Source organism: Haemaphysalis longicornis, unplaced genomic scaffold (genome assembly GCF_048455015.1).
Source record: "Haemaphysalis longicornis isolate Haplotype H1 unplaced genomic scaffold, Haemaphysalis longicornis Haplotype H1 scaffold_1, whole genome shotgun sequence".
NCBI lineage: Eukaryota > Metazoa > Arthropoda > Arachnida > Ixodida > Ixodidae > Haemaphysalis > Haemaphysalis longicornis.
Window position 1 is genome coordinate 472,890,869 of NW_027526203.1, and position 26,608 is coordinate 472,917,476.

The following is a 26,608-nucleotide window of genomic DNA, read 5'->3' on the forward strand; positions in this document are numbered from 1 at the left end:
TATTGATGCACAGAGGTGGCATGTACTTACAGACGGCATTTAGGCAAAACCATCGAGGTCTTCTTCCTCCGACTCGCTAACAAATAAACAATTGAGCAACTTCAAGTGGGTGTTCCGCCGGCGCATCGCTGTCATCCTCCGACTTACTCATGTCTTCTTCGCCAACATTGTCACCCTTCGCGGATGGGATTACTTTGGCCTTTATCAACCTGGCTACAACTGTTTTTGTAGAAATGGAGTCCCAAGAGACGGAGACCCATTTGGCCACCTCTCAAAACATTGCGCGTCTCTTGTGCGCTGTCGTAAATCAGCGCAATAAAGGTGTCATGGCGGATGGAAGTGACGCGCATGGAAGCGGCCCGAAAATCGAAACTTATCAGCAAGCTGTCATTTTAAAAATTAGCAGCACGTTTACCTCTTTCAGTGTAACTCTCTGTAATAATTTATAAGCTGCATTTTGTTTTTGCAATCCAGTTTGATGTTACTTTGAATTTATTCTGAACTGTAGTTACTGCGCATGGCAGAAAGTGGCACGCGATTGTCGCAGGCCATCATCATTGTTTTTGTCTTGAAAAAGCTGCAAATAATTTGGTTTAACGTCCCGAAGCGACAATGGGCTATGAGAAACGCCAAGCGGTGGGCTTTGGATTCATTTAGACCATAGAGCTGTGTCTCATCGTGCGCTGGCGAGGCGCAGCCGCCGCGAACCAGATTTATTCCATACATAGGTCGCACCGGTGGATAAGACGCACCAACGAAAATTTCAGAAAAAAAACGCGACTTATACACCGGAAAGTGCGGTAACCATTGGTATGCTTGTTATCTGAATAAACACGGCGTTACAGCGCCGACGAAAGTGCCGGAACGGTGACGGTGCTCTCCCACTCGCAGGTTCACTGACCATTTGAAGTGAAACTTCTAGTTTAAACTAATACTCTAGGTGACAAGGACTTCTCAACAACAGCCGATCAAAAAAGAAGGGAGACGCAATCGGCGATGATCGCGCTTCAAAAAAGCCAGCGAGTCCGGCGGACCGCTGGCTCGCCTGATGCGGTGCGCCACTCTTTGGGTACCTGCGCGCTATGCGTGCACTTTCATTAAACAGTGCTCGTTTGCGTCGCCGTGATGAATGCATGGTGCAGCGTTAGCTTGCCGTTTTGTTGCGTGTCTCAGTGAAAAAATGCAGCGGGCATCATAAGCGTGAAATCTGTTTTGCGATTCCGAAATTAGTGGCGGTAAAACAAGGTGGTCGAGCGAACTGAGAGGCTGCTCGCTTTCCTTGTTTGCTCTCATTTTACTTAAGGGGGGACGCGGCTTTCAACTTCGGAAAAATGACCAAAACATCGTTTTTTTGAAACCCGCATATTCGGCTTCTATGTTTCCTATTCTGTGCGTCTGCAAAGTTTTTACGCTGAAAAGCGTCGCAAAGTGGCATAAAAAAATACTTTTGTCAGGCGCGGTGACAAACTATCAGCGCAAAAGGGCGAAAAAACGGCAATTTTCGGAGCGCTCTATCTCCGCAACGGTGCCACCGGGCGCGGCCATTTTGATATGGTTAGATCGGCCGAGCGATCGTTTTTCCGGTTCCGCTCGTCTCTTATCTTCGTTCATTCACAAACGCACAAACGGCAGAAAAGAAACGACGCACAAACGAAGCTAGAAATAGATGCTGAAGCGCTATTGGTCCTCCGGTCGGGGCGCAGAACGATGACCCTCCTGATTGGATGTCGCGGGCGCAACGCAAGATGGCGGCCGCCTGAGCTGCGTAGCGAGCGGATTGAGTTCATTTTCGCCGCTTCGCTCGGCCGAGTTTCTGTTCAATCTGTGGTATTCAACACGGACGTTATCGCGATGGGAATGCCAGAGATAACTAGCCAGATTACGGGAAGTTGTGTGGCTCGAAAGGCGGAGGTCATCGAACGCTTCGTGGTGCGCGTGACTCTACCGTCGCCAGACCCCGGAGGGTGACGCGGTGTGCGCGCTTGCGATAGCGGTTCGTGAAGTGAACTTTTAGTCGGATTTGCGATGTTTACACGCTTAGTTATTGCTGTGTTTTGACTGTGGGCTCGCTAGCCTTGAGAAAGAAACGGTCGACGCGTCAAACGCTGCGGCGCGCACGGCATAGCCGACGCGCATTGGAGCATCACATGACTGGGCAACCGGTTACGATTGAACGCCAGTAGTTGTAATTAATGCCTGCGACGTTAGTTTTAATCTTAAAAGCGACCTGACCAGCCATATCAGGTATAATCAAAGCTCGATATGTCGCGCTAAGCGTGCGCTGCGATGCGCGCGAGCCATATCGCCTTTCTTGCGCAATGTTTCCCGTGCACTTGTAATTTTCATGCAAACAGGTTTGAGTTAGTAATATAGGAATAAAATATGCTCTCTGCGTTAAAAATGTACGTTACTGTGGCAGCATTTAACAGTGATTTTTTTAGGGAAATTATTGATACCATTGCTCAGGGCAGACTGGCTGTGCTGCGAGAAATATTGGATGCCTTGAATGTCAAAAGTAGTAAAAAAAATATGCTCTTGCATTGAAGTTGGGAGTTATGCAGAATACTCTACCAAGCTTCAAAGTAGCTCATTTTCAACCTTGTGGTATGCAAACTTTTGGCAATGAACCTGCACTATGAGTACTAAGTTGCTGTGCCAGGCAAGATAAAACATGAAAAAAAAGCCAAAAATGTTCAAATTTAAGTTAAAAAAATGCTTAACTTGTTGCCATGGTGACAACACTGCAAAAGGAGGTTGTCCAGTGCGATACAGCCAACCAACTAACCTACTTTGCATTGAAAGCCCATTGAAACCCATCTCCCCTCCGTTTGGTTTGCAAAGGGGGGTATGTACTCTTCACGGAGGAGCTGAAAATGATGTTTTCGGGAAAGAGAAAGGCTGAAAAGGCACTCCAATTTCAAGGCAAGGCCTTCCAGAAGTCCCATGTTCAAAAGGACATGAAAGGCTACAACCGTGACGACTTTTGATATGTGAAACCTATGTTGCAACTTCGGAAGCCGTTTTCTCAAAACAGTTTTTTTTGCCACCTGTGTCGCTTGTCCCAGGGATTTCTTCGTGACTGCTGGGTCTATTTTGATTCCGTTTCTTGCATTACATTCCTTGATGAACTGTTCAGGTCGTGACACTTTTAGTTTTCCAGATTTGTTTTTTGTGATTTTTTTTATTCAAATAATCGTTCACAGTTGACATGCCTGTTGCACATTAACCTCTAAAAAAATGAAAACTAAAAAACATTGTGTTGTAAAAAAAAATTATAAAACTGTCACGACCTCGTCCATTCATTTGGGAATGCAAAGCACTTCGAACAAATTTTCTATCGTGTTTTATAAGCCGCTCAAGCTCGGTACAAGCGGAACAGAAAGAAAATTTCATACATAAAAAAGTTATCAAAATATTAACTTCAAATTTTTATGGTGTTATCACAGAAGCATTTCCAGGTGCTGTGCCAATTTTCATCAAAATCCACAAAGAAATAAAAAAGTTGATTTTGAAAGCCACGTCCCCCCTTAATTACGCTCTTGCATTATATATTCCCAGCTTGCACTTAATAGGCTAGAATGAGGGTCAGCAACGTTTTTAATTGTAGGGCCGAGTTGCGTGAAGCCGACACGGCGGAGGGCTGGACGGCAAATCGGGTGGGAGGGGAAGGGGGGCTTTGAATGCAAAAAAAAAAAAAAAGAGAAATAGCGAATTGCCAATAATATTTGACAATAATCTGGTGAAGTGTGAAGATGGGGGACAATTCAACTGGAAGCGACCAATTCTCTGTTCTTGTCTTGCTGCCTAACTCCATTTGAGGACAAAACTGGCGTGTCGGCGTTTAGATTGTTAGCGACGACCCCTGCACTAGAAGATAACCAACAGTCAGTGATGATTGTATGTGAATATTCGGAGCCGCGAGCCGTGTATGCGGCTGTTATGTTATGCAAATATAGAAGTACACATCTTTGCAGGCAGCGGGCGTGCGATTTGGTGCTTGTTTTGCGTCCTTTTATAGCGCTTAATTTGTTTATTTGACGCCTCACCTACTCGCTAGTATACATGTACCCTGCCGTTCGTAAATCGTACGGCGTAAAACGTTACGCAAGAATCATTTAGTTTGCGAAAATACAAAAAATTTCCACTCGTTTTCAAGGCGGTGCCAGGCCAGCAGCGTTAGCTGAGTCGGCTGCGCAATTCTTGCGTTCGCTTGCATGCTCCCGCTGAAGCAACCTTTTGCAGTTACCAGCAGCGTTCCATGTTTATGCTACTCGTAACTTTCCTTTGTTGACCGCACGCAAGAAGAAAGAACGGTAATCGTCGTCAGCAAGTTAGACCACCCGACCTGGCGATACCGTCCCACGCCGCGACGACCGCGACAGCTCGCTCAAAAAAAAACCGATAAATCGGCTTGTTTTAGCGGATATTATTTTGTTTAACCTCTGCAACTACTTTTAGGGCTATTTCATACAGTATGCAGTCATTTAAATGTGCCACAAAGCGATTAAACTAAGTACAACCAACTTTCACTCTGGCTTGTAATTGAAAACACATAGAGGGCGGCGAGGGTCGTCTGCTTTTGTACTACCCAGAGGCGTCGGCCACTAGGGGCGCTGCATGTCGCCAAAACTCCACCGCAGGAGGCCTATCCGCCACCGCCGCGATGTTCCGCCGAACCAGCCCCGACCGGGTCTCCGCTGAAACTCTCCCGACTCCCGCGCGCACTCGTTCGCGCCGCCCGCGCCCGCGCACCTATGCTGCCTATGCTCGCACAGATCAGTGGTGCCATCTCTCGGGGGACGCCGACGAACCAGCGGAACGGCAGACCGGTTTCAGTGCACAAGTATCTCCCGAAGCGCGCGCCGGCTCGGGATCGCGGGTCGCGGTTCTCCACGATTCCCACAGTAATTATAACTGGATTGCACTGTATGCTCCCGATAAGTAGAGGCCCATTGTTTTCAAATTTGCTTCCTACAAAACAAAACAACTGGTGCAGTCAAAGCAATCGTTGCTGGATGACAATGACATTTATATTAGAGAAGCCCTTTTGCTAGCCACATAAACTGCATGCAACAAATTGCTCGAGTACGAGAAAGGTCTTTTAACACCTCTTACAAACTGCGCCATAATAGGGTCTCAGTTGGCAGTACAAAATACGTGTGCAACGCTAGCGCTGACTGTGTGCATGAACTTGGGTTGACATCCTTTGCCTCTGCAGCTGCTGTTTTATCCCAGCGGTCGACGCGTTCCAGGCCGGTGTGTGGACAGCAGTTGGGAGTGCACCAGGGGTGGTGGTCCTCGAAATGAAAGTAAAGCGTCTGTCCTGTGCACAAACATTTGTGCGCTGAACAAGGGCGTCCGCAGAAATTTTTGCAAGGGGGGGCATTCATAGCTGGGGGGGGGGTACGGTTGGGTAGCACCAAAAATGTGCTATTTGTGGTTTAAAGTACGCATATGAAACAAAAATGATAAACAGAGAATTAGAACCACACTTGGAGAATATAGATTGGATTTTATTACCGAACAAAGAACTAAAGTTAATAACGAAAATGCGAAAAGTTACTGTCCCTTCGTAAAAAAAAGTGGTAAGTCTTGCTGCGTGAGGGTCCTCGACTCACGCCAACAGATCACCAGCACACAGCACAATACGTTCACGAACGTACAACTGCACTCCGTCAATCTTCCTTGAACAGCAGCTGCAGGCGCCTCGGGTTTTTCTGGGCAAATTGCGAGATGACATGTGTGATGAAGTCATTCTTGTTTCATTACACGCTCTCGGTGCACACTCATCATACAAAGGCCGTCCAGCCTGTCATTTGTCATTGTAGATCGTAGCCAAGTTTTTACCCTTCTCATTGTGCTGAAGGAGCGTTCGACAGTGCAGGTCGTAACTGGCTAGGCAAGTGCTACCTCAATTGCTTTTGCGCTACAGCTGGAAAAAATGGCTTGGCCTGAAGCAAAAGTTCGGCGTAAGTTATTTGTGAGGGGTCCCCCGTTTTGTTGCGCCACATTTCGTACCAAGAGATGCCTTCTTCCTTGAAGTTTTCAATGCTGTAAAAGCCTTGGAGTTCTTCAGCGATAGCATGAAATTCAACGCAGCTCAAACACTTCATTTTTGCTGGATGCAGTTGGAGGAGTTTAAAACTCTTCGCATTGCTTTCAGAGAAGCGGCGAGCCAAAGAAGCAGTAAGCGAGTCCAAGTATGGCACATATATTGCCACGCGGTAGTATTCCTCCGGTGACTGAATCCTGTAGTTTTGTCGGTGGGCCTGACGAGAGACTTGTCTTGGCACAGATATCAACACGTTTAGGTGATCGGCTGCCTCACTTGCTGTTTTCATGATGTCAGAAAACTGCTCTTCAGCGTTAGTCCGGTGGCCACCACAAATATTCTGCAACTCAGTGATGTGGTTGTGTACAGAATGGATGTCCATGGATCCGCTCTGCAGAACGTTCGTAACCGGTTCCAGCCGTGCGCTATACTTCGCTACAATGTGCAAGTAGACAAGACAATAAAAGATGAACTTGTTGTTGCACAGTAGAGGATGTGAGCGCGTTGCCTAGTTGCAGCGTTCGATGTTGATTCCATTGACACGAGCTCTTCGAGTGCTTCGACTATGGCCACGTAATGCTGAGAGAAGATCCTAATTGACTTGTATTTTGCAGACCACCTTGTTTCACAGAGCATCGGAATGTTGGGCACTAATTTCCTTCGAAGCACGCTCTCACGGAAGAAGTTTATGGTTTGTTTGATAACCCCTATTGTGTTACGAATTTCAGACACTTCATTCAAATCGTTGATCACGAGATCCAGCTTGTGACTTGCGCAATGGAAGAACAGTGCCTTTGGAAGCTCATTCTGTATTAATCTGTTGACTCCAGCTTCTCTTCCAGCCATTGTAGAGCATCCATCGTACCCTTGTCCAACGAGGTTTGAAAGAATCGGCCCGGTGTCCTTCAAAAACTTCACGATCGTAGCAGCGATGCAAGCAGAGTTCAGTTGCTTCAGCTCAACAAATCCCATAAACTGCTCTCGAACGTATACGTTAGTTCCCGTCTTGTCAATGAAGCGAATACCTATAGACATCTGCTCTGTTCCTGCAATATCTGCGGTTTCGTCCGCGAGGACGGAAAAAGCAAACGCTGTGTTAGCTTCGGCCACTATGTGCTCTCTCAGGATGTCGCCACAGATTGTGATGATCTCGTTCTGGACTCGTACGGACGTGTACTTAGCATTGCCAGCACCGGATGCGAAGTGTTCCTGAAGACGAATATCTCCAGCTTCTACCCGAAAGTCAAGGAGATCATTGAAGACTCCACTGCCAGACTGCTTCCCGCGAATTGGCATGTCATGCGTTGCGCAAAAGATGATGGTAGACACAATCGGAAATAGTTTTTGGCGGTTCCTTTCAACTTGATCTTGGAGTGCTCTGTTGAGTTGCTGAACAACGGGTAGCTGCTTGCCTGTCATCACATCCATAAAGTTCTGTGAGGCTGCCATTGCCTCCTGGTGCCATTGGGATTTTACGTGATCCCTGCACGCCTCGTGCATTTTTTTGTAGTTGGTGAAAGCGCGCACAATAAAACTACCTTGGGTACCCCGGTGAACATTCGGCGGAAAAATGACGCAGAAACGACAAAGGGCGCCTTTCAACGTCACTGAATACGCAAGCCAAGGGGCGTAATCTGCCAGCCATTGGTAGCGAAATGTCCTCTTGTCAGATGTTACATCTTTCTTAAAGTCGTATGTAACATTTGGCGACCATGGGTTAGTCAGAAGGTGTAACTTCAAACAGTCCGAAATGCCCATTTGTTTAGCTTTGCCCAGAAACTCTCCTAAATTGTGTTCTTGAGACAAGTTAGTTGCTTTCTTGCTACTCTCACCACAATTCAATCCCAAGGAAGGACAAAGGGAATCATCATGGCTTACTACGTCACGGGAGCTCACTGATGACGGAGTTCCTTCCATGGAGTCGACGACCTCAGCCACTGTCCGCTGATGAAAGTCTGCATCACTCTGGTCAAGTGGTGCAACACTGTCACGTCACACTATATTCTTCGGCTGGGCTGCTGGATAACCCTTTGTCAGACACCCGCTGACGCTAGACGAAGCGTCGGATATCCGTCATTTGGGCCCGCACGAGGCAAATCTGTCTAGAGAGTTCCTGGTGGTTGATAATATTAGAAAACATACGGTAATTGAGTGGATGGATAAATAGTTATGCGGGAGTTGAAAACAGAAAAGCGCCTCATTTACAGGGAAAACTTATTTACAGGCTAAAGTACATGCTCACAGCTTCGTACATGTCGCTCGATCTCGCTCGCGCACCCACACAGTCGAGCAACCGCACACACACTGCTGGCCACTGTCGTTCTCTCGTCAGCTGTCCTGGTTGTTCCCAGCTCCGTTGACAGCTGGACACTTAAAAACACCGAATCACACAAACACACACAGAGACGCACGTGCAGGGGCTTACTATCGAAGAAACGCCACAATGTGCAGCTCAGAAACACGTTTCCGTGTCGGCTCTTGTAAACGGGTGTTAGAGATGAGGGCCCTTGGGTTGTCTGACTCGTCCAGGCCCGCAGGTCCCGGTTCGGCGTGGTGTCGGACTAGAGACTCGAGATGACTTCTTAGGAGGAAAATGTACAGTAGGTTTATTCACATGGTGACAGTCGAGACAGGAGTACCAGAATAGCACAAATACAGTCGTTTAAATAGAGTTCGTATTCCCCAGATCCATAGCTGGGGAATTTAGCTTCACACAAGAATTGTCCAATCAGTTGAGCAGTTGACGGCACTTGATGTACCGCTCACGACATGAGGTGGGGCTGATGCACACGGGCCACTTGGTCGATGGAAAGGGTGAATGTCCACGTCACCGATCATGCCTTGTGCTGGAGTTGCACCACTTTGCGCAAGTCTTGATTTTGGAGGCCCCGTGAGAACGGAATCTCAACTCGCCTCCCAGCATGTGAAGAGGAGTGACCTCCTGCTCTCGCCGACGGTTGGAAACCAAAGAGCTTGGGCACTTGAAACCGCAGCTTTCTTTCGGTGGACCCTTCTATCGTCCGGGTATGAAGGAAAGAAGTGGCCCGCAGCGTCCGGTGAACCGAGGGTAGAAGCCGCAACTTGAAACCGTCGCCGCCGCCGTTGGCGCCAGCGGTTCTTGTCGCCTCGTGCCTCTGGGTGATTCATCCACGTACACCTTGCTAGAGAGCTTGCGAGGAATTTTTCCCAGGCCCGCGTTGGCCGATCCTAACACGGGGTATTGCCCACCGCAAAGTGGGCGGATGGTCGGAACCGTTTACGCGCAGCCGCCGCTGTGGCGAGGTTCCCCGCTACGGAGAGGCGGCATAAATCTAGAGTTTAGAAAAAGAAAACGTAAAACCTTTCACAACTGTTCGCTATCTTCAATAGCCAGCACAGGCAGTCTGTTTCACTCCCGTGACATGACCGGCAATATTAGTTAGTGTTTAATGAGCAATGTTGACTCGCAGTCCTGAATGCCGGCGTTTCATACGGATACGTGGGACCTGAGTGTGCTATCATTTGAATAGCGTGGATTGTTGGGCTGGTTGGTTCACGTACATAATTTTAAAAACTTTGCGCTAAAGGACCGGACACAGTAGAGAACGTCGGTGTTCTTCTCTCCTCTCTTTCGTCCTTCAGGGCAAAGTTATCTTTTACGGGCCAACAAAGATGTGCAGCTTTTTTGTAGTGCATGAAAATATCCGAAACTCCAGGGGGGGGCAGTTGCCCCCCCCTTGCTCCCCCCTTCCGGACGCCCATGGCGCTGAAAGGGAAAGCCAGAGCACGTTAATGACTCTAAGGCTAATATTGTTGCACTTGCTGAGACATGGCTATCAGGCAGATTAGCATCCAGCGAACTGTTTCAGTGCAACAAAAAGTACAAGGTGCATAGATCTGACGGTGGTTGCAAAATGGGTGGTGGGGTTTAAACTGCTGCCAGTGTTTAATCATGTTTCATTCTAATCTGGAGAGTACCTGGTGTTGCCAACGCACATTTTATACTTGGCATTTGTTATCCCCCCCCTCTAGTGTTTACGACAGCCTTCACGATTGCTTGAACCAGATGTTATTTTAGGTGTGCCACTTTCCTTGTCAGTGATTTTCCAACTGTTGAATGGGCGCATGCGTGTCCCGGTCCCAAACCTGTGTCTGCTGGCTTAGTGTTTTCTTAACGTCTGTTCTGAATTTATTGTATCGCTGCTAGTCCACCAACCAACACAGGTCGTGCCTACAACATCTTCCTTGCTTGATTTCATCCTGACATTGACCCCTGACATATCCTCCCCATTTATGCCCGTTCCTGGGTTAATGTGACCGCGCGATGCTTCACTTTATTTGTTATCTTCCTCCGAATTGAAAACTAATCAGAGAATGAAACAGAGCTAACTTTGACGCTATAAACACTGAACTTTGTGCCTTTATGGGTTGTTTGCTGCCTTCTTGCAGGGCTTGTGGTCCTCTTACAGATAAAAGATTTTGGAATTAATGAATACACACCTTGAGGATTGTGTAGAGCAACACTAATGCTCCCTGGTATAGTTGATGTTTAAAAAGATTACCTAACAAAAATTCAGGCTCTTCCACACTGCTCAGAAATCCTCAAGTCCGATGCAGTGGGCAGCCTACAAGCTAGCAGCATTGTCCTATGCTAAAGCATTCAAGATGGCTTAACAGAATTTTTTCCACTGTACTTTGCCTTCTTTACTGAAAGCAAGCCTTAACCGTTTTTGAAGCCAAAGCAGGCATGTGGGGTGAACCCATTCCGAAGCGTCTATGGGCCCCTGTACTTAATGATACCTTTGCGAATTCTTTTTGTGATCCCTTGATCAGCTATTTCCCCCGAGTGGGGGAAGTTTATTTTTTTCCAATGGACCCAATAAGAATTGCTTGGGATTGGGCAAGTTGGTCGACTGCCAAGTTCAGCTTGAACGAAAAAACACAATGATGGTAAAAAGGAAGCATGGACACAATGCTGCCTTGTGTCTGTGTTTTCTTTCTACCTTGTGTTTTTTTTTGTTCAAGCTGAAATTGGCAGTCGACCAACTTGCCCAATCCCAAGTACGGTCCCTCACGATTGCTGCTAGGGATCCGTGAACCGGGTGAAGGCTGGTGCGGCCGCAGAAGGGTCTGTGTGGGAGCGGCACTGGACGAAACGTGGGGGGTGGGGGCCGTGCAGGCAAGCCGGCCATCGCACACCGGGACATGAAGAGCAAGAACATCCTGGTGAAGAGCGGCGGGGCGTGCGCCATAGCCGACCTGGGGCTGGCCGTGCGCTACGACTCGGCCACCAACTCGGTGGACATTCCGCCTAACCCGCGTGTGGGCACCAAGCGCTACCTGGCGCCCGAGGTGCTCGACGAGAGCATCAACATGCACCACTTCGACTCCTTCAAGCGCGCCGACATCTACGCCCTGGGCCTCGTGCTGTGGGAGATCGCGCGCCGCTGCAGCATCGGAGGTAAGGCGTGCACTGGCGGGTGGGAATAGATTAGGCGGCAGCAGCAGCGTGTGCCTCCAGCCAGTGCGGGCCGTCTAGTGGCAGCCCTCCTAATATCGGCACCAGCACAAGAGCCGTGCACCGAGAGCGAGGCAGGGGGCGCGTGTTAATTTGAAGGATTTTATTGGCTGTGATGGGCACAAACCTCAGACGCGCCTGCAGCCTGTGCAGCCAACTTGCAGGAAAAGGGCGCTGCCTTTTTTGCATTTTGTTTTCTGTCTGCCTTTCAGCAATGTTTGATAGGCCCAAGCAAAAACAGTGCAAGCAGTAGTGTGTGTCGGTCTGTAGCCTGTAGGCGTCAGTAGGACATAGCACAAGGTCACCCCTTCTAGCTGGGCGAACGTGGGTCACGGATCACACGTGCAGCTGTCGTGCACAAGTGCTGAGGACTGGCGAGCAGGCGAGCATTGTTTTTGCATTGGGCCGTGCGTGCGTGCCGTGCAGGCATATACGAGGACTACCAGCTGCCCTACTACGACCTGGTGCCGGCCGACCCGACCATCGAGGAGATGCGCAAGGTGGTGTGCACGGACGGCCAGCGGCCTGCCCTGCCCAACCGGTGGCAGTCGTGCGAGGCCCTGCGCGTCATGTCCAAGATCATGAAGGAGTGCTGGTACCACAACTCGGCTGCCCGGCTCACAGCGCTGCGCATCAAGAAGACCATCGCCAACCTGGGCGCCCAGGAGGACCTCAAGATCTAGGCCACACATTGGTGGCTGGCAGTGCTGCTGCTGCGGGCCGGTGCTCATCAAGTTGTGCGAGGCGCTGTTCGTGCACCCTCGGCTGTAGGCAGAGAGTATTCCTCGAGCAATGTTTGTTGAACAAGTGGTACTCCGATCGTTGAAAGTAGACCTTGCAGTGCAATTTGGGCATTGGTACTTAATGCTGTCAAGCCTCTGGGATGTCCCGGAATGTATGACAACCTAGGCTGGTTAATGGAGGGCATGTTTCCTCCATTCTTCTCCCTGTTGAGCGCCAAGCAGCACGCACAAGGTGTTCCAGTGACGGCACTGGGGCAGCCGCCCGAGCAATGAGGAGGGCCGGCTCACCCCTGCACGGTCCTGTCGTCGTCGGAAGCCAGACCAGGGCGCCACCATGTCTAGTCCTGGCGCCTGTGTTGTGGATGCGTGCCACTACTGCCTGATCATGCTGCCCTCGGGCATTGTGTCTGGCCCTGGTTGCACTCGGGACCCTCTACGCTGAAGGGAAGATGCCTCCGTGCAGCAATGCTGGGCACTTGTGCTGCACAGGGGAGGGCCACGGAGCGGCCAGGCCCAGGGACCATTGGGGCTCCACTGTGGGAGTGCCAGTGTGAAGTGAAAAAACATGCAGCTCAGGTCATGCACACTTGCGCCCAGGTTGTGGGTTCAGCGCTGACAAAAGCACGCTCTCTACCCATGGCCACATGGTGACTAAACTCTGTTAATTCTCCTCGAATGAGCACCATGGGTAATCTTGCATGTGCTTTTTGCATAGGAGTGCATCAACATAGAGCACATTGTGCAATACAGCATCAGCAAAGTGGGTGTCGTGGTACAGGTACAAATTAAATTACCAGCCCAAATCTGCTAATAAATATTGGAAATGCTAAAGTTGCATATGCCGTAAAATTCCGAGCAAGCGCCCCCTGTAAGCAAGTCGAGATCATCGGCAAAGTGGGGAGGGGATGCTATCCCGGAACGACATAAACGTTCAGGAAGCAAAAAGCAGAGCGGTCATGCAGTTAACATTTTGCCAAAGATTGTTAGTCATCACTCTCAAAACCATCAAAAGACTCCCCTGAGTCAGTCCCAAAGAAAAGTTCACAGCATTTTGCTTGAAGTACGCCCCAGTCCTCTGGTGCCCTGGCTTCAACATCTGCCAGTCTGCAATGCAGGTCGCCTTCCCGAGAGTGATCCAGTGCGTTGCTTATGCCACAGCCCCTGGAAGACCGTGCCACAGTACCCTCGGGTACAGGGGCCCATGCCTCGGCAACAAAACCAAGCATACGAGCCTGCTGCCAAAAGGAACAGACCTCCAAAACGAAAATGAGAAATGACTCGCAGAGATTGGGCTGTCGGGCTGCTAACCAGGATGGGATTGGATTGGATTATAGACTGGCCGGGGCACGGCAGTGTTGCCTACGTACGGTGCATCTTGGGGCGCAGGGCGAATGGGGGGACGCTCTCCCAGAACGACGAGAAAATTTGAAATTAGCAGCCCTTATATGGGTGGGGGCGCTTGTTCGGAATTTTGTGGTAGTATGCCATTTTGAGGGGCTGGGTTGAGGTATATAAGCACAACTTAAGGTAAATGAAAGTAAATGACAAAGTTGTGCATTCTTTGCTTTTCCTCTCTCTTTTTTTTACATGGGGTCAAATAACTCTCAAACATGATAGCTCTGGCGAACTCTAATGGTCAAAGGGTGGTGCCCTTATCCCGCACTGCACCCACACTGGTGCACATCTGAAAAAAATGAAGCCTGTACTTTACAAAAAAACAATAAACACAACATTTTGTTCATTTTCGACACAAATCTTACACCTACAGAAATGCTAAAACGCTTTATTTCCACGTTTCTATTTGGGAATGTGGGATTTGAGTGTGCACTTTTTGTGTCATCTGTGCAACCTACCTTCTGTGCAAAAAAAGAAAAATGGAAAGAAAAAGGGACGGTTGTAAGTAGAATACGCCGCATTGCAAGTCTGGGCTGAGCGGGATCCTCCTGTGAAGCACGGGTACGAGTGAAGTTGGCTGACAATCGCAGTCCCCAAGCCTCGTCTGCATGAACTTCCTAGGGGCGCTCCTTCCGTTCCTCAAGCGTGCAGTGTGTGCCAAAGCCTATATTCACTGTTGCCGCTCTACTGCGCGTGTACAAAGCATGCAGTGTAGTGCTGGTACCACGAAGTTCGAGTGGGTAAAAAGAGGGACCTTGGGACTCCCAGGGTTTGGTAGTGGGGCTCCATTGCAGTGTGACCTGTGGGTGCTCTGCTGTGCTGCCGAATGCAGGCATGAGGCAGGCATCTTCGCGTGGCACGATCGGGTGGCTGTGATGACATCCAGGATCTTGCAGCGCTGCGCGCATGTGCCAGTGAGCAGTGGGGGTGTGTGCAGGCTGTCGCGTCCCTCCCAACGTGGCTTCTTGGCGAGAGTGTGGCACATGTGAAGGTATCAGGATATGTGCGAAATTTCTTCACGTCTGGAATAACTTCTCTTTCCAGCTCCCATTGCAAACATAGCAGTCTCGGTTCCCTGTATGAGCATGCTCACTGTGCAGAAGATGTACTATTTGGTCAGGGCAGCCAATTATGCTCCCTGCCAGAGCAGGAAACCGAGTGGGAGGCGGAAGCAGCGCACACGAGGCGCTCCCTTTGTGCAGAGGCGGCTCGGCCTAGTTGCAGCTTTGCACACTTACTACAGGGCTCTCGTTCGTTTAAGTGTTTGCTTTCTTGTTGAGCTTTGCCTGTGCGTGCATTCTTGAATATCCAGAAAAGTGCTACACAAGTGGAGTGCATTGCATGGGTTTATATTTGCCCATCTGTACATTTCGTATCGTCACAAGCTTGGCAGCATATGGCGCCACACGTCCCCTCACTGTGGCACTACACGTTTGAGGAATAGTGTGATTGAAAGGTTTTCATGGAGGGCATTGGCTCCTTTAGGAAAGGCCACCTACTGTTCGAGCTTCCCTACTCATGTTTGTGATTTTGAGCCTGAGCTGATGCTTTGTTGTTGCGTGCGAAAAGTCAGCGTTTTTTTAGCATAGTGTGGTTATATTTTGGTGTGTGGCTGTTTGAAAGTGCCACAAAAAACATTGTTCATGAGGCTAGTGAGGTGGGTACCACATTGACAAGATGCCAAGTATGATGGCACTTTATTTCATGCACCAGGTTTTGTTGTGTCTAGGACATAAAAATTACTGCTGTCATGTGCCATGTAAAGTAACCACGAAGGCAACATGGAAGTTTGCTTTAGCCAAAGTTTGGGTACTTTTATAGCTCATGAAAATTTTGATCCGAACGAAACAACGTTACTCTTAAGGTATACTTGGCGCAGCAGGCACAAAACGGGCAGGTGAACGAGTGCAATTCAGCTAGAAGTGGAAATTGGGGTACCACCAGCTAACCTACTGCACCAGTTAAGAGGGCACTAATGGGTAGTGCCTCTTGGTAGATTACAAGGCCGTGAAGGCAGATATACCACTCCTGGCAATATTAGTTACTTGTAAATGCAGAAAATGCCAGAGGCATCAGAAACAGGCATTACCTCCCCAGTTTGCCAAAGCATTTTTCTGAAACAAACGCTGTGGCAGCAGGGTCTTGTAAATGCAAAATAGATGCATGCAGCAAGTCTTGCTGAGCACAGGTGTTTCAGTATGCATGAACGTTAGCTCTTGAGGTTCAAAATTTGCTTCCGTTTAGTGCATAGTCCTTGTTAGCATTGTCCGGAGGCCCGTGCAAGTGGGCCCATGCACCGGTGGCCTTGGTTGGTGCGCACCCAGCTAGCTCAGGTGGTGGGAGCGAGGCCGCGCCGGGGATTCCCGAACACAGTGTGGGCTGCGACCTCTGGTGGCATGCCGGAATGAAAGGGCAGCCCGAACTGTTTGTTTCTGTAGCTGAAACAGCAGTGAATGGTGTCGGGGAAAACAAAAAAGCCATTCAGCCTTAAATGCCCCCTTGAAGCATTTCGAAAGCGATATCACCATAGTGTCGCCTGGCATGCCGCACATGGTGAATGTCCTCAAGTTCGGGATTATGTTTTTCTAGAATGGGACAACTTGATCCAACCTGATCTGTTAGCTGGTTCGGAAAATCTTTCTGAACCACCACCCTGTCTTCAGCTTTCCTAATTATTTAGCCTAATTCAGCGCAATTTGTGGGGCCATGCAGACAAAACACAAGTTTGGCTCATTTGAAAGATTGCCTCGTCACAGTAACACTCACACCACTTTTAACGCAAACTTCACTCACATAGGCTGTATAATTAAGAAAAACGAGGATTGCCCTGCGACCCACTAATACATTTCCTACACTGGAACCTGTGATGTATTTTTTATTTATTGACCGAAATTTCATTTTTTAGGGAGAATACTTATTGATGTTTCTTTTTATTCCTGTTAAGGAAACGTGTATAAAATGTATTGATGACTTCCTAGAATATATATATATATATATATATATATATATATATATATATATATATATATATATATATATATATATATATATATATATACTTACTTAACCCTGCTTGTCAAGAATACCCAGTGTTTCACAAAACGATCGCTGTCAACCATAACAAAAACAAGCCAGCTGCATAAGCGGTCAGAAACAACAGCGATCCTGTGCAGAATTGTGGCGCCACCTGGGAGGACTGACAGTAAACAAAGCGTTTCGCAGTTCGATGCAGACAAAACAGCTTACTAGCGTTCGCTTGAGTACCTGCCGTGGATTTAGCATCACAGATGGCACGAAACACAAGATTTAGCGGGAGAATCGAAATTTTGGCTTTAGTTTAATTTCTCGGTGAATAAAGCATCGCTGGCTGCCAGACAAGTACTGAAGGCACTATAAAACACCAAATCTTTCGAACAAAACAAAATTGTATTTTGTCTTCATGGCCCCTTAAGCTTGGCATTTTTTCCACGGCTACTTTTTTGGGTGCAGCAAAATTGCATGCCGTCGTCATGGCCGCTTTAAAAATAGCAGTACTCGCGAACAATTGCATTATGTTAGGTGAAAGCAGTTGCATTGCCATCGAGAGCACTGTACTGTCGAAGTTAGCAAGCTTGCTTCTGTAGCCTGGTTGTATAGATTTAAAGCTGGGCACGTTGCTGTTATCAGGTGGCACCATACACACCAGCACTGGGCCTTGTCAATGCAGTGGAAAACCTTGTGTGGCACATGTAGAGTCATGGATTAATGAAATGCGAACACGCAAACATAAGCCAAAGGGCGGTAACATGGAAAGTGCTGTTTGTGGTGGTGCAATAATGGTACGCTGTTCGTATGCATGGAAAGCCGCATTTCCCAACTTGGTTATCCTAATGAACCCACACGCCAGTTTGGCTTCCATGGGAAGAAATCGCGCCATTTGAGGGTTCATATTTTCGGGATTACGTTCCATGACTGTACAACTGTCACTGCAGTGGGTGGAGGCAGCACTGCAGCATTGCTGCTCAGCACTGGAATGCAAGGGCTCTCGATGTTGTTCCACCATTAGCTTTCTAACAGCAGACAAATATTCCACTCAATACGTAAAGTTCTCCTGTCTGGTTAAAAAATGGGCAATTTTCACAGTGTGGGAGTACTCCTCAAGAACAGTGGGTGCATCAGGGTAGAGAAAGGCCCATGGGCAGCAGCCATGGGGATCTCTGTAGGGTCTCCTTTCAAAGTACAGTGGAACCCCGATAATACGACTTTCAAGGAACCGCGCGAAAGCATCGTGTGACCGGGTGCGGGTAAATGCCGGCCTAGTTGACAGTCTCGCGCGACAGGGGGGATAAGAACTTATTCAAACTATTATATTTAGTTCGTGCTTGCGTAATTTACGAACCTTTAGCTAAAATACCAAGTTTATAATGCCTATTTTGTACCCCCTCCCCTCCATAGCGTCCGAGCTAGCGCGCCACGCAACCCCCGTGCAGTGCAGCGCTATTTGTAGCCCGCCAGCCGTGCGCCTCGCACGCGCGAGATAAGGTCGGCGTGGTTGAGCAAATTGAGAGGGGAAAAGGCGAGAGTGTGGAACTGCCGAGGCCAAGTGAAACGAGCGAGTGTAGCAGGCTGCGCTGGAAACAAAAGCGGCAGCGGAGTGACAACACGGCTTTGAAAGGCACTGAGAAGCAGAAAAGGTCATGAAAGGAAGAAACTTGGGTCGAGCGGGCGAGGAAAACGGGGGGTTACATCATCGCTGTGGGGTTGCGTCGTGTTTTCGTGTTCATGGGCACGATAGGAGCTTCGGATTCCCGGTGTGCCAGTCACCTGGACTTTGACCTCTCGCGGCTGGCGCGTTGGCGTACTGCTTCCGCATGGAGCTCGCGAGTACCCGCCTGCGAACCTTCGCACATCAAGCAGCGTCGCATGGGGGTTTAGAATAAAGAAAGGTCAAGAAGAGGCGGTGAAGCAGTGTAAAACATCAGGAAAACATCGGTTTGTATGTGCCAGGGTCCATCGTATAAAGTGGAGTGCGGGCACCCAAGTGTTGTATCACCGGAGTATTTAATGCATTGTTTCAATGGGGTGTTTGCCGGTGCCGCGGTGATCTGTGCAAAAAGCGGGTCGTCGTAAGTCTGTGGGACGACGTATCAGCGGGGTTCCACTGTACCTGCTGTTCGATTTGAACCCAGCCTGGCTGTGCGTTGAGTGTGAGCGTGCCCGTGTTACGTTTCCCACGAGGCGACCAAAATGCTGCCTTGGATCTTTCGCTGCTGGCACAGCAGCTGGACACAGGTGGGTGGGTTCAGATACCCTTCGCGCCCCAACTTAAACACGGGCCTGACGACAGGTTGAGTCCCTACAGGAATAGATTCAATCACATTTGTGTAGTTTTGCTGTATGGAGATATGCCAGGCACTGTCAAATGTGGTCAAAAAGGGCTCATCCATGTTTCTGATGCTTCTTGGTCTGGCGTGACCTAAATGTAATGCTTTCTGCTTGTGAAGTTGTTTTTTCACTTCGGTGGAAAAACACTGCTGTTTGGGTGAATGTCCGGTGTCATTTTTTGAAAGGGTGATGCTGACGTCTGGTCCTTTTTCCTGCCACCAGAAGTTCTGAAAGCTGCAGATATTCATGTAATCATGTTTGATGGTACAAAACCTGGAAAATTTAGGTGAAGTTTTTGCACAATTTGGTAGTGTTTTATTTTCACCAAGCTTTTTTTGTAATTAATATTCAAAATTGAAGTCATGCTTTTCTATTCCTTTGATTATACAGTGCAATGGCCAGCCTTTGGGATACATGAAAATATTGTTTTATGACTAATACAGTAGGTTCGTGGTTGTTCATCTTCCCAGAGGTTTTGTTGCGCAGTTGCATCAGGATGTGTTTTGCCAGCTGTTTGGCTGCGTTTTGTCTACCGTAGACAGCCTGCCAGACTTCCATTAAAGACTCCTGCCAGCAATGTGGCCCGCCGCAGTTCCCACGTCTGATTCCGTGTGCACAGGGGAGCAGCCATGGCAGCCAGGTTGTGCCTGCACTGTCTGTCACAAGACATTGTTGAAAGCTTGCATGGCCAGCACGGAAATTTTCTGGCAGCTATTTTGAAGTGCCGTTGTGAACACATACATTTTGTTTGTTGTCTTGTTTTGCTGGCGTAGCTTGCGCACAAACGTCAGTGGAGTAGCTGGCATTGTAATTGCTCGCTGATGTAGCCAGCTGCTGTATGGGACATTTTGTGCTTGGGCGACTGCATGTCAGTTGGACTGGATGGATCGTTGGGGTTCAAGAATGCACAGTGCCCGAACTGACAAGAGTTCTTTGGTTGTTGAAGTGCCATCAAGCAGTGTGAAAAGTTTACATTGGGCATGTTTACATTGCAGAGAAAAAGGACGCGTAGCCTCTACTCCTTGCTGTGGAGGTGCACCTGCAGGGTATATTTTCATGGACTGTTGTGTTTCAACGCACACCATTTTGACATGCGAGCGAATCTGGTGCGCAGTTCCGCTCTTTTTCCATACTGGCCTGTGCTGAGAGGTTTTGCCATGTGCAATTTCGACGAATGACCGAGCAATGCTAACACTGGTGTTTGGCATATCGCAGAAAAGGTGATCAGTCAAAGGAAGACTTCTTTGTTAAACCTAATTGTGGAAGATGTATGAAGGATGCATCCGCCACTTGCTAAAGCCGAAAAGCTTTGCGAATGAAATAAATCTTTTGACACAACTGCAATGTGGAATGAAAGCTGCAGGTGTGGACCTTCTGTCATGCAAACAACGTATTGCTAGAAATAAATTTTAGCTCCAATTATTAGTGATCTCTAGTGCGGCCTGCTTTTTGGCCCGGTCATTTCGGTGCTTTCATGCACAGGCCTATTGCGGCTACAGTCTACTTCACAGGTTGCGAGCAACACGGTGGATGCTCTCAGCCGATTAGCCCTATGAACACCTCCAACTCACTGTGACATGCTACAGAGGTCGGCTGAAGGAAAGCGCCAGTAACTGGTGTTGAGGCCTCTGACGGCGTTGTGCAGGTGGAACTGCCTTGCTACACCTCGACCCTTCTGCGTGCAGCATGTGAAGTGGACATGAAAATTCTCATTGACTTAAAGGCTGCACGTTCTCATCTGTGCTCGGTGAAAGTAGGGCTGTTGTTTACTTCTTTTAAATAAGAATTTTTGTATGTAATGCAAGCAATAACGCATTAAAATGGCGAACATGGTGAACCTTTTACGAGCTGAAATAACAAGAACCTTGTAAACGACTGCAGCCAAGGAGTTCAGTTGAAAATGTAGGAATGGTGTGGGCACTGCCTGTAACGTGTTGCCAGACATTCAAGCATTCCGCCAGTGCTCTTGAAAGGGCCTGGGTGGTGCTGAGTGCGTTTCGTATGGGCTTTTGGCTCGCAGCCAGTAGATGTGTGCAGCGACACTGCTTTGTGCTGCACCTTGACGGAAGTGCGTGTGTGGCCAGCATGCCTGGAAGTTTCCTTTGCAGAGGAATTGAGTTGGTGTGTTCTGTGGGGTCCCACATTGCTGGCAGCATAAATGAAGCAACGCCCGTGGGGTGGGGGCCGATGCAGCTGGTTCCCCTGCTCGGGGTGGAGTGGAGCCCCGTCTGAGCAGCTGCCATCAGTGCAACCGAGATGGGTATAGAGCAGGGGTTGAGGAGGGGGAGAGTGTTGTGCCCTTTTATTGAATAGCATCACCATCCCCTTCTGAATGTGGCGAGCAGAGTGCTGTTGCTGGACTGTGTGCTTTGTCAGAGCGTGGCAGGAGCAGTGCATGTCTGTGTTGGTGGGCACGGCTGTGCTTGTTGGGGGATGACTGCCGCTGGTGCCTTCCCCATGGCCCCTGCAGTAGGAAGCAGCGCAGTGGCGTGGTAAACGGCTTCTTACTGAGTTCTGGGAAAAGAAGTTTGCCAGAATGGAGGAAATACTACACAGCTGTGTTGTGGGGGAGCTGGAAATGTGCAGCAGTTCTACCGTTCAGTTGCGCAGATATATGTGCTTGTGAGTATTCCCTCCCTAAACTGGCTGCTGCATGAGGGGTTCACTCAGTCGTGCTCATAAGGAATTTCCTGATGCTTTCTCAGCCGGCCGCTTCCAAGTACAAAATACATTCTGGGGGTCTTGTACGCATGTTCCTGAGCACACACACGCAGGATCCACTTGGGAGCCCTCTTCTGTTCCCCTAACACCTCGCAGTCCTGTCTGCTGTTTGTCTCTACAGGTTTTCAAGTGTATATAGGCATTTGTAATATATTTTAAGCAGGTGCTATTGCTGTAACCGTGTTCATGTCCGGTCTAGCGTGTCGTGTGTTGCAAAGCCTCTCTGGACTAAACTTGCTTCTGTCTCCCTACCTGCGGCACTGTGCATTGAACAACTTTTTTATTATGTTGTGACTTATTTGTTCTTTTGCTGAGAAAGTGTAGTAAACATACCACATTTCATGTATGGCTCCGAGTACATTTGAGAACCTCAACTAAATACCTGTTGTAGGTGGGCCTTGCAATAGCTTAAAGGCCAACTGCACTCAAATTTCACCCCGGCCAAATTTACTTTGAATGTACAGCACGTACTGCCAAACTAGCTGGGCCGCTACGGGTAGCCCCATGAAATGCATTGTTAATAAGTTAACCGTTCAAAATAGCTCCATCACAGGTGACGCTGCACCTGCCGGCGGATCGTGCAAACAGCCATGAAGCGGGAGTGACAATGTGCCTTGCCGGGTGCTTTTTCCTTTGGCCAGCCAGGAGAACTGGTCGAGCTCCGATGGGTGCTTTTCTCCCAGGCCTGCTGCGAAGGGGAATCGTTGCACGCAGGTTTCCTCTGGCAGGCCAGCCGCTCGGTCGCCGGCTGAACCGGCTGCAACGTCACTTCAGCTTGGCCGTAATGGCCGCGCACTTCTCAGTTCCTGTTTCCAAATCGCCCATTTTTGATGGCCGTTCGCACCAGCGATACCAGGGTGTCTAGCGACCGGGAAAACCGGGAAAACTCGGGGAATTTTGAGCCACCGGGAAAAGTCAGGAAATTGTCGGGGAATTTTTGAATCAAATAGTACCAGTCAGGGAAAACCACTTCGGGGCCTCCCCACACAGTTTTAGAATAGGGGAAACCAGTGTTGGAGGCCCCCCAAGAAGTTACCGAACGCAACACGTTTGCGCGCGACGAAAGCGTGAACCGCATGAAATGTTTTCTGGTTTTTCTGCTAGCGAAAACGCGGTGCGCACGCCTGAGCCGCGCTGACGCCGACGCGGAAACCACCCGCACGGTGCGTGCCGAGCGGCAGGCGGTGGCAACATGGCGGCAGCACCGGCCGCGGAGTAGTGCGGTTGCTCCAACGGCCGCTTCTACGCTCTTTAAAATGCTACTCAAGGCGCAAAGGCACTTGCTTGTGCAGGAAAAGGAGCCACCGCAGGCAAGAAACCGCCGACGCGGCCGTGAAAATACCACGCACAAATCGCGTGCAGAAACTCGCCGTGCGGTTTTCAGGCAGCTGGCTTAGGTTGCTGGGTGCATTTGCGGCCTAGGGACGTGTAGGTGGTGCCCAAATCGCACGCACGGGCTTTTTTTTCAGCGAGATTTTTAAAAGGCACCGCTTTTTGGGAGGTAATCTTCAAAGAACTTCCTTTTATGACATCAGGAGCCAGAATTACATCATCAAAAAGGAACATGACATGGTTTAGCGCGAACCCAGTGAACCGCATGGGCGTTTCCTGCTCGCGAAAACGCGCCGCGCACGTCACAAGCGCACTGACGCTGCCGCGGAACCACCCGCACTCTGCGCGTGGTGCTGCCGGCGGCGGCAACATGGCGGTGGCTTCGACCGCAAAGTGGTGACGGGAGCTCGAGCGACCGCTTCTAAGCGCTCTCTAAAATGTCGCACAAGGCACGCACGAAGTTGCTTGTGAGGTAAAGGAGCTTATAATGTGGGCGAAAGCGGTACAATAAAACATCATCAGCGCCGCTACTGAAAGCGCCCATGCAATACCTGCCGAAGTGGTAAGCCATCTCTGGCGGAGCCAGCCGGCTGTCTCGAGAGCTTCGAAACTGCCGCGATTAGGTGCGCGGCTCCCCATTGGCGCAAGTCTTCAGGCTCCTCCCACTGCCGCCCGCGACGCGCTTCATTTTCTGAGCGAGGCAGAAGCTGCCGCGCGCGCGAATCGTCGACGCGGGCGTCAAAAAATCGCACGCGCAACGCCGACGCGCCCGAATCGCGTGCAAAAACGCACCATGTGGTTCACGTTGCATGTCAAGACAGGACAATAAAAAAAAAATCAAAAGGTGCTTGCTGAAGCGCAACTTGAAACTTCTATACCGCAAGAACTCTCTGAAACCGTAACTTAAGGCAAGCAAACCTCAAACAACAAACAAACTGAAGTTAATCAAAATGCATTTTGAGAATTAGGGCACTTGCAACAAATGTTTTTCCCTATGATAGAATGTGTTTTCTCTACGCTTTTTATATGCTTCACGGACCATTTCCACAAACTGGCGCGTGTTGTATCGGTCAGGGAATTTCAACTAAAATGGTCATGGAAAACCTGGAAAAGTCAGGGAAATTGAATTAGGGAATTTCCTAGACACCCTGGATACGCGTATTTCAGCTGTCATATTTTGTATCCTGGAGTTTATTTTAGGCAGACTATATGAAAATAAAGTTTTAAAGAGGTCGAAATTTTGAGTGCAGTTGGCCTTTAACCACTCATCTCAGAGGGGGTCCTGTTGAGGTGCCGGTGGTACAGTTTGTGCCAGAGCAGCTGTACCAGGGATACTTCATGAAAGCATTAATTCACCAATGCTGGTAGGGCAAGAAATGTTTTTGGTGCTACTGTCCTTGGGTAAGTTGGGATGAAAAATTCAGGTCTGTCGGTAGGACCTTAGAGGTCTGGTGCACAATTCGAGCGCACACTGAGCGCTCCACCAAGGAAGCGCGTGCACGACATCACTGGCTGGGTGGGAGAGGAATATTTTGAGGCAAACAGAAAACAGTGCCGATTGAATTGCCACGGCTCGAAAAGATGGGACTTTCTCAGCCCCTTGAAATCCCTACCAAGGCAGGGATCGTTAGTGCAGCTTGGACGTAGTATCGTTGCCGCTTGTCCCGGCATTCACGTGATGTGCTGGTTGTGAGCTATTATAGATCCGGTTGTTTCTTCTGTGTGAATGCTGAAACTTGGGATGCATGAATTTGGTGCAGGAAACAAGCTAAGCGAAGAGGAAGTGCAAGCTCGGTGTTGCCAACGAGCCAAGTCGTCACTCTGCTCGCATAGGGTGACCACAATCGCTGGAGATGGGAAGCGGTACCCACCAGCGAGGGGTGGGGGCAAACAAAAGACTGATTGAGAAAGAAATTAATGCGAGAGATGCTCTTATTTAAAACGTTACATTTCATACTAAGCCCTGATTCAGTACAAGGAAATAAACACACATAATTGAACTGTGAGTGGGATTATTTTGAGGGTCTCCTTTCATTGGTGTATTTTGCTGACGATTGATTTTTTTTAAGGAGGGAGGAGGGTCTTCAAACTAACTTTTTATTTATGGTTAGGAAATTTGCACACAAATGTATTTTTCTCTAGATTTCAAATGTGCAATTATATTTGAGCTGCTGCTGTTTGAAAGTTATCATACAAAGTCTAAACTGTAAATAGGTGATTTCTTACGCAGCTTTAATGAACTTTCGCATTGCATTTTGTAGCTTTTTATTACATGAATTGATAGCCAGAGAGTTCCCATACCCGATGACATTCTTCGTTTTTCTCTAAAGTCATGGCATCCCAAAAAATATCAAGTATAAAAGATGGCAGTATTCGATATTTTGGTTTATCAAAATAACTGCAAATCATTATTTATGCACGGCCTAAATAGAAAAACTAAGAATGTCATCGGGTCCTTCAGGTTGTACTGAAAAAAAAAACGGTACCAAGATTGACCTTATGAAGCAAAAAGAAGTTTCCAAAAAGCTGCGCAAGGCTGAGGTAAACAAAAAAATTTTTAAACTAAGAAAACTGCATTTGAAGTTTGCCCATGTGTTATGAAATGAACAGTCAGTAGTGTAGCTGCCATATTTCTCTAACAAAGACATGTTCTTCCCATTCCCAAATTTGTCTGGATTCCAAAAATGTCAACTACTAATGGAGATACCAGAGGCCAAGTAACGTACCCACTTAACTTTTTTACACCCTTTTAGCCAAAAAGGGTGCAGCATAAGTGGAGAAAGGGCATTAAAAGGTCTTTACACCCTTTTCCTAGCTCTACATCCTTTTTGTGTTAAAAAAAGAGGGTGTTGATCAACTTCAACACCCTTGGTTTTCCTTGGGGTGTTGAAAGGGTGTGGAAAAGGTGTTCAGCTGTTCATTGAATAAGGCCATGTTTGGATACACAATAGACCCTTTGCAAAATGGCCAAATCATTGGCGGAAAAGCAGCAAGCCACTCTGGCAACACTGTGCACCCGCTGGGTCGCCATTAGAAAGGAAGCGAAAAGGCTGCGAGCACAGAGGCTGCGTTCCAATTCGTGGACAGCTTCGTAGACAGCCTACGAAGCAGTCTAACTAGACGGCTAAAGGAATAAAATTGGAACGGCGCCGCAGTCGCAAGCGCAACACCAGCGCAGACGACAGCGTCATAGCAGATATGTTGAGTTGCGCAAGCCGCAAGTTTCGTAACTATTATTACCGTTGTTATTACAAATGTTACGTAATTAAAAAATTAAACAAAGTCATCTTCATCACTAGTAACTTATACTAAATATTTCAATAAAGGAATGAGTGCTTTTGTTTTAACATTAATACGCAAAAAGGTGGCGCTGGCGTCACTTATTAGTTTAGACAGGAAGGTAGCCTGCATCGTTGCTGACTTCGATGCTGTCTCCTTGAAGCAGTCTTCGTTGACTGCTTCGTTCGAATTGGAACGGGCTTAACATGGCGTACTGTCCGCGAA

General features: G+C 48.6%; 1 protein-coding gene across 2 annotated transcripts in view; it reads left to right on the forward strand.

Moving 5' to 3' along the window:
• Babo (TGF-beta receptor type-1 babo) overlaps positions 1 to 22,114 on the forward strand; it is a 57,471-nt gene extending 35,357 nt beyond the window's left edge. For both annotated transcript variants that reach the window (XM_077688210.1, XM_077688211.1), the window contains exons 7-8: positions 11,211 to 11,492; positions 11,976 to 22,114. In XM_077688210.1, the coding sequence (XP_077544336.1) occupies positions 11,211 to 11,492; positions 11,976 to 12,232 (539 nt within the window). In that variant the 3' untranslated portion in view covers positions 12,233 to 22,114. The remainder of the gene's footprint in view (positions 1 to 11,210; positions 11,493 to 11,975) is intronic.
• Positions 22,115 to 26,608: the final 4,494 nt, after the last annotated feature.